Raw genomic sequence first — 8,458 nt, 5'->3', positions numbered from 1 at the left:
CTAGAGGATGTGGCGCGGGGGGGCTCTATAAGGGATGTTACCAAGGTAGGGGAGGGGACTCTATAGGGTGCAGCATGGGAGGCTCTATAAGGGATGTTACCAAGGTGGAGGAGGGGACTCTATGGGGTGTGGCTGGGGGACTCTACAGGGGCGTTACTGATGTGGGGAAGGAGACTATGGGGTGTGGTGGGGGGACTCTATAGGGGCGTTACCAATGTGGGAGAGGAGACTGTATGGGGTGTGGTCGGGAGACTCTATAGGAGCGTTACCGAGGTGGAGGAGGAGACGCTATGTGATGTGGTGGGGAGACTCTATAGGAGCGTTACCGAGGTGGGGGAGGAGACTCTATGGGGTGTGGTGGGGGGACTCTATAGGGGCATTACCGATGTGGGGGAGGAGACTCTATGGGGTGTTACCGATGTGGGGGAGGAGACTCTATGGGGTGTGGCGGGGGGACTCTATAGGGGTGTTACCGATGTGGGGGAGGGGACTCTATAGGGGCGTTACTGATGTGGGGGAGGGGACTCTATGGGGTGTGGCGGGGGGACTCTATAGGGGTGTTACCGATGTGGGGGAGGGGACTCTATGGGGTGTGGGGGAGGGGACTCTATAGGGGCGTTACCGATGTGGGGGAGGGGACTCTATAGAGGCATTACCGATGTGGGGGAGGGGACTCTATAGGGGCGTTACCGATGTGGGGGAGGAGACTCTATGGGGTGTGGCGGGGGGACTCTATAGGGGCGTTACCGATGTGGGGGAGGGGCTCTATGGGATGTTACCGAGGTGGGGGAGGGGACTCTATAGGGGCGTTACCGATGTGGGGGAGGGGATTCTATGGGGTGTGGCGGGGGGACTCTATGGGGCGTTACCGATGTGGGGGAGGGGACTCTATAGGGGCGTTACCCATGTGGGGGAGGGGACTCTATGGGGTGTGGCAGGGGGACTATAGGGGCGTTACCGAGGTGGGGGAGGGGCTCTATGGGATGTTACCGATGTGGGGGAGGGGCTCTATGGGGTGTGGCGGGGGGACTCTATAGGGGCGTTACCGAGGTGGGGGAGGGGCTCTATGGGATGTTACCGATGTGGGGGAGGGGCTCTATGGGGTGTGGCGGGGAGACTCTATAGGGGCGTTACCGATGTGGGGGAGGGGACTCTATAGGGGCGTTACCGAGGTGGGGGAGGGGACTCTATGGGATGTGGGGGAGGGGACTATAGGGGCGTTACCGAGGTGGGGGAGGGGCTCTATGGGATGTTACCGAGGTGGGGGAGGGGACTCTATAGGGGCGTTACCGATGTGGGGGAGGGGTGGCTATGGGCTGTGGCTCGGCACGGGCGGGGGGTGGGGGGGCTCTGCACGGGCAGGACCGGGCACTCCTGGCCCTGCCGCCAGTAACACTCCACCGCCCCTATCAGGCGGAGGCGCCCCACTGGGACGGGTGTGGCCCTTGGGCGGCTTCGAGGCTCTCGAGGGCGGGGCCGTAGGTGACAGGGAGGGTCCTGGGCGCGGTGATTGGCTGATGAGAACGAGGCGAGCCTCTCGGAGGAGCAGTGCTCAGGGATTGGTCGATGAAGGAGCTCGGGGTTCCTAATTGGACTCGATTAGGGGCGGTAACCTGCGAGTTGCTGGCATCGCTCATTGGCTAGTTTGGGCGGAGGCTGGCGCGAGCATGCAGGCTCTTCAGAGATTGGGTGTGTTGCGCGTAGGGGCGGGGTTCCGATCCCGGAAACAGCGAGGTGAAGGCTGGGTAAGCGGTGCCGGTCGCGCCTGCGCACTGTGGCTCTGGGTACGGGAAGATGGTGCTTATCAAGGAATTGTGAGTCGGGGGCTGGGGAGCGACCGCGCCAAGCATCGATCGTCTCCGAGGGCGGGGCCCCCCGCCCCAAACCCCGCCCCTCTTCCGCTCTGGGCTCCGGCCCGTCTCCTCAGCGGCCCGCTCAGTTCCGGCCCGGCCCGGCCCGGGCCTGTCGCCGCCAGCCCCGCCCGGCCCGGTCTTGGTCCCCCTGGACCCCTCACCGCCCCCGTCTCGGCCTTGCTGCCGCCTCCTCCCCCCATTCGGGACCGTCGCTGCCGCCCCCCCCATGGCCCCATGCCCCCGTCATGGGCCCGTCGCCGCCAGCCCCCCCCCCGGCTCGGACTTGCCCCCCGGGCCCGTCACTGCCGCCCCCCCCTTGGGTCCTGGGCCCATCACTGCCGCCCCCCTAATTGTAAACGGGAATAATCATCAAGCAGATGTATCTCCATTGAGGTCTTGCAAGGGTTAGTTTGATGCTATTTAATATTTTCATCAGTGACCTCGAAGAAAATGTAAAATCGTCTCTAACTGAGTTTGCAATTGATCCACAAATTTGGAGAATGATAAATAATGAAGAAGGACAGGTCACTGATTCAGAGTGAACTGGGATTGCTTGGTAAATGGTGGGCAAACTATATGTTTTTATATGGCTAAACAGAAACGTATACGTCTAAGAATAAAAAATATAGGCCCTAGTTACATGATGAGGGACTCTGGCCTGGGAAGTAGTGACTGGGAGAAAGATTTGAGTGTTGTGGTAGATAATCAGCTGAATGTGAGCTCCCAGTGTGATGCTGTGGCCAAAAGAGCTAACTAATGCGGTCCTGGGGTGCATAAACAAGGGACTCTCTAGCAGGGCCGGCGCTTCCATTTAGGCAGCCTAGGCAATCGCCTAGGGCGCCAGGATTATTGGTGGGCGGCATTTTGCTGGAGGGGCAGCAGGCAGCTCCGGTCTAGCTGCCGCAGTCGTGCCTGTGGACGGTCGGCTGCTCCCGCGGCTCCGGTGGACCGCTCGCAGGCACAACTGTTGCAGCTCCATCGGAACCGCGTTCTAGTAGACCCTCCGCAGGCACGACTGTGGCAGCTCGACCAGGGCGCGGGGCGGCGAAATTGCCCTGTGCCTAGGGCACTAAAACCCCTAGCGCCGGTCCTGATCTCTAGTAGGTGTGGAGAGGTTATTTTACCTCTGTACTTAGCACTGCTCTAGTGCTGCTGAAATACTATGGTTCAGTTTTGGTGCCCACAATTCAAGAAGGGAATTGATAAATTGGAACAGGTTCAGAGAAGAGCCAGGAGTGTGAATAAAGGATTAGAAAGCCTGCCTTATAGTGATAGACTCGCAGAGCTCAATCTATTCAGTTTACCAAAGGGAAGTTAGGGTGTGACTTGATTACAATCTAGGTATATCTACATGGAGAACAAATATTAAATAACGGACTCTTCAGTCTAGCAGAGAAAGATCTAACGTGGTCCAATGGGTGGAAGTTGATGCTATACAAATTCAGACTGGAAATAATTACCCTGTCAAAAATGTACACCTTAACCATTTGAACAGTTTACCAAGGGTCATGATGGATTCTCCATCATTGGCTATTTTTAAATCAGGGTTGGATATTTTTCTAAAAAAGATGCTCTAGAAATTATTTTGGGGAAATTCTGTGACTTGTTTACAGGAGGTCACGCTAGATGATTACAGTGGGCCCTTTTGGCCTTCGAATCTATGAATTTGAATTATCATTTTGCTCTGAACTGTATTTACATTATACCTGGGTGACTGAGTTTTAAAATAACCCTGTGAACCTGGCCTAATAATTGCCAAACAGACGATGATGATGATTTTACTTCACATATTCTTTACTCCATTTTCATTTTTTGTGGCAGGAGAAGCAACTAGAGGTTTCTTTTCTAAAGGAAAGAATGTTCCCTAGGCAGGGCCAGTGCAACCACTAGGCGAGCTAGGCAGCCGCCTAGGGCGCCAAGTGGTTGGGGTCTCCAAAAAGCACGCTCAGGGGAGGCAGTGGAGTGGAGGTGAGCTGGGGCAGAGGGATGCAGGGGAGGACCACCTGTAGCAAGTAACGGGGTGGTGATGTAGGACAATGGTCCCAAACAGCTGATTGACGCCGCAAGCCTGGGAGGCAGGAGAAGTGGAGCGGTGCTGCTGTGCTCAGGGGAGAAGGCAGAGTGGAGATCAGCTGGGGCAGAGGGGAGGTGGGCGGCTGTTGGCGGGGGGGGGGTGCTACAGGGCTGGGAGCTGCGGAAGGGGGGGATCCCTGGCTCTTCCCCCTGCCCCTCCCCAACCCTGCCTTCTTCCACCCCCACCCCCCTGAAGATTGCAGCCAGGTCTGACCCTGCACTCTCCGCATGATAAGTGGAGCGACCCGGCCCCAGCCTGGTCCGCTCCCCTGGCTCCCAGCTGTGCCACTGGCAAGTGTGGGGGTGCGGTTCCCCCCTCTCTCCAAGGCCAGGAGCCAGGGGAGCAGGCTGGGGCCCCAGGCCTCCGGAGGGGGGAAGCTGGGGTGGGGGATGGCCCCAGGCCTCCATGGGGACAGGGTGAGGAGGGCTGGCTACTTCCTGCAGGAAGTGGAGCGACCTGGCCCCAGTCTGCTCCACTCCCCTGGCTCCCAGGCTTGGGGGGAACCACTCTCCTGCACTCGCTGGCATTGTGGCTGGGAGCCAGGGGAGCGGAGCGGGCTGGGTCATAGATTATTAGGGTTGGAAGGGACCTCAGGAGGTCATCTAGTCAAACCCCCTGCTCAAAGCAGGACCAATCCCCAAATGGCCCCCTCAAGGATTGAACTCATAACCTTGGGTTTAGCAGCCAATGCTCAAACCACTGAGCTATCAGCCCTCCATCCCCCACAGAGGCCTGGGACCAGCCCCCAACTCCTGTGGAGGCCTGGGTCCCCTCTTCCCCCCTGGAGGCCTAGAGCCCCACACAGCCCCCCCTGTGGGGGGAGGGGGCTGCGTAGGGCATCAAAATAGCTAGGGATGGCCCTGGCTCCGCGGACTGGAGTGGGGGCATAAGGTGGAAATTTCGCCTAGGGTGCAAAATATCCTTGCACCAGCCCTGTCCCTTGGCATTATTGCAGTGTGTTGGCCACACATTTTAACCAATGTGCCAGATTTATCTATTCCATTTTATTGTTGTTTATGGAGCACAGTGTATTTGTTGAGATTGTAGTATAAATATGCAAGTGCAGACACCTATAGTAGTTTTAAGTATGGAACTACAACTTGTGTGGTGCGTTATGCATCCTTTAGCTTTTCCTTTATCTAACAGGTAAAGTGCAAGAAACTGCAGTAACAGATTAGGATGAAGTAAGAATTGTCAATTGCAAAGACCGACTCAAACTTTTGCACTTTCTTAGATGAAAACTGCATATTCTGTCTGACAGTGTCTCTGAGTGCTCAGCGTCTAGAGCCCTTTCATACAGCAATGCCTCAAAGTGTTGATTTTGCTCAAACTCGAGGGATGGAATTGGCAGCAGGCAGCAGCGGGCTTAAAGTGATGGTTCTTTGTTTTAAAACAATTAGCTCTTTTCACCTGTCCAAAGCAATGTCAAAGTTGGTGTTTGGAGGCAACGTCTAAAATATCTAGTAGCAAATGAAATTGCCTTATTCCCATTATGTTGAAATGTCTTCCTCTGCTGGACATTGCACTGAATTTTGTTTTGTTGAAGAAATTCCCATTGTGTCCAGAATAAATTTTCCCTTATGTTGCATTTTCCAAGTCAACTATGGTGACTTGTTAAAGGAACATATTTCTTTCTGGTACATAACCTGAACTTCTGGCCAGGTTTCTTATGTATGGCGACCTAGCATTAGCTTTAGGAGTTAACGCTGTGACAACTTAAGCAATATTTAGCGAATTCCTCTGCCAAGCGAAGGAGTGTCAAATGTGGACCACTGCCAACAGTCATAATGTACAAAATAATGCTTCAGCTCTTGTCTTTATAGCGCAGATACTGATAATCTTGTTGATTTGTGGTTAATATGCACTGTCATCCCGTGCTTTACTGTGTTCTATCCACTCTCATTTGTCCTCAGTCTCCATGAGAGGGTAGAAGTAAACATTGCAGACTGTGCAGAGCATCACTGCACTGAGACTCTGCTGTTTAGATGGCCAACTTGTTTGAGAGAGGGAGAGGTGGTTGAACGCATCTAACAGTTCCCTTCTGATGGGTTATGAGTAATCAGTCAGCTAAAGAAACCTCCCTCTTACAACAGCAGTTGGGAAAGAGTCCGTAGATTCTGGGCTGAAATGTTGGCACAATGACTCATAGACGTCACTGCTTGAAAAGACCAGTTTCATTTCTCTCCCTCCCCTGACCAGTGCAGGCTTGTTCCCTACATTGTTTTCTAATGGTTTTTGTAATGTAGTTTTGAAGGGCTCAGTTATGGGGCTCTCACCATTTCCATTGGGAGAGTGCTTTTCCTAGTGATGTACCGAAATATTTTTGTTGCTTAGCTTTATATAATTGCCCCTAGTTATGCCTGCTTGGACCCCTCCAAATAATGCCTTTCTTCTGGTGTTTATACCCATTCACCGCAGTACAATGTAATACAACTTTATTTGCATTTTGTATTTGACACAAACTGTGTCCCAAAGCCCTTGGATTAAATTTCACAACTGTCATTGTCATACTGTCCAAACTATTACATACTTATTTTTCACTCTTTTGGCATAAGGAATTATTTCAACCTGTTAATGGTTTATGCTGCTCTTACCAGAATTTGCTCCAGTTTTTGATTTTAAGCATCTTTGTAGTGCTTGAGATGCGAAACAAAGAGTTAAAAATATACAGCATTAAAATAGAAGTAAACACAAGATGCCAAAAATCTCCAAATAATTGCTCTCCAAAACCCAGTAAACGGTACCCCATCATCATTATCTCTAAATTAATCCCATCTCCTCGTATGCCTAGGGGAAAACATGAGCCTGGGAGAGTGTCTAGAAAATTAACAAATCTGCGGAGTGGCCAGGAGTGCATTCTGGAGTAAGAAGCACCACCTTCTCCTATTTAGACCAAAGGACTCCAGTTTGAGCATTTCTGTTGCTTGCTACCACAGCAGTATGCATAAGGAGATGGGCTGTCACTTAACTAGCCATAATAATTAATTTTATTAACCACTTTGCACTTTATAGGTTGAAGCAGCTCTTTGAACTCCACCTGGGAGTCAGTAGATGGATTGATCAGCTATATAATGTGCTCCCTGCAGGAAACCCTATTTAGCAAGTGGACAGCCACATTTGCCACTAACTTTAGCTTCCAAATCGTCCCAAGATCTGTCATCATGTGTAGCATGCTGCAGTAATCTGAGCTCAGGGTGTTAAAGGCATGAATAATTGTAGCAAGGTCTGTGTCTGGTAGAAACAGTCACTCCTTAGGTACAGATTGGGTTGTGGAGGCAATGCTCTTGGCCAAAATTCTTAGCTCTGAGTAGTCCCAGAATTTATAAAGAGCTGTGTATTGTAGATCTATGAGACAACTGAACAGGTACCGGTAATGTCAGCAGTCAGATGCCCAGAATTGGATGTATTCAGCATCCTAGCTGTGTCTGCATATCACAGCTCTAGTGAGAGAGACAATCTCCTTCTTGCTACAAAATGAGGATGGTGCTACTGCTTTATGCATGCCCCAAAACTTAATTGGCCTTTTTTGCTATTCTATCGCATTGCACACTCTCATCTGGTGTGCTCTCTGCTATCTGTAGGCCTTGCAACTACTCCTTCCCAAGTTTCTCCTTCCCACCAACCATCTGTATTTCAGATTGTTTTCCCTTGAGATTTATTAGCTGTATTTTCCCAAATTGAAATCATTTTATGTTTTGCCTTGTTATAGGATAGGAGAATGCGTCACTATAGTGAGGTTGCTTAAATGAATTAGGGTGGGTGAATTATTATTTTTTAGGACACAAGCTCGTTTCTATTACCCTGTTTCATTTATGTAGCTTTTCAAATTATTCCCTTTTAGGGCTGAAATCTTCTGTTCTTGGTTTCTGTTTAAAGGTGAAATTTTGGAAAACTCAAGTAAAATGCTTTCAGTTACGGGATAAGAGAAAATATTCTCTGTGGGAAGGCGAATTTCAAAGATCCTTTCACGGCTGAAGTATAAAAAGTAAAACTATGTATGGATAGTCTTTGGGGATTAAAACCCTAGCTTGCTGGGTTGAGGCAAAGGAGAAATCATTTTTATAAGTAATTATAAACCGCTTCTAAGCATGCATAGTGGGAAGCTAAAATTGTAGCGAAGCCTTTTGACTCTCGACCTCCCTTGTGGCATCCTGCGAAATTCTGCCTTACTGGAGGCTTATGCTGGAACAGACACTGTAGCTGGGGCATTTTGTATTTTAAAAAAAAAGTTTTCAGGTATCTAATTGAAAGTGACTTGCCTGAGGTGTCACTTCACGTCAATGGCAGAGCTGGATATAATTCTTAGGTCTCCTTATTCCTCCCCTATTTCAACCACTCAAACCTTTTTTCCTTATAACAAGTATCTAACATGGGGTTGTACTTGGTTGATTACTTTCTACTTATGTAATTTTGTCTAACTAGTATTGTTTTATAAAAGGTCAACGAACATAGATTTTGCAATTTTTATGAATATCTTTATAAAGGCTAATACAGATACTGCCTGTGGAACAGATGACTGACTGTTTAGATG

General features: G+C 50.5%; 1 protein-coding gene and 1 long non-coding RNA gene across 2 annotated transcripts in view; one reads left to right on the top strand and one right to left on the bottom strand.

Moving 5' to 3' along the window:
• Window positions 1-305: 305 nt before the first annotated feature.
• LOC127034815 (uncharacterized) lies at window positions 306-833 on the bottom strand. Its single transcript, XR_007769501.1, has 3 exons — window positions 709-833; window positions 435-581; window positions 306-400 (listed from the first exon to the last, which is right to left on the bottom strand). It is a non-coding gene; the product is annotated as an uncharacterized LOC127034815 (long non-coding RNA).
• An 880-nt stretch (window positions 834-1,713) lies between these two features.
• PITPNB (phosphatidylinositol transfer protein beta) overlaps window positions 1,714-8,458 on the top strand; it is a 74,892-nt gene continuing 68,147 nt past the window's right edge. Inside the window, exon 1 of the mRNA XM_050924072.1 lies at window positions 1,714-1,814. Within this exon, the coding sequence (XP_050780029.1) occupies window positions 1,795-1,814 (20 nt within the window). The 5' untranslated portion in view covers window positions 1,714-1,794. The remainder of the gene's footprint in view (window positions 1,815-8,458) is intronic.

Source organism: Gopherus flavomarginatus, chromosome 15, assembly GCF_025201925.1.
Source record: "Gopherus flavomarginatus isolate rGopFla2 chromosome 15, rGopFla2.mat.asm, whole genome shotgun sequence".
NCBI lineage: Eukaryota > Metazoa > Chordata > Testudines > Testudinidae > Gopherus > Gopherus flavomarginatus.
The sequence above is the reverse complement of the archived record's forward strand: the minus strand, read 5'-3'. Positions and strand labels throughout refer to the sequence as shown.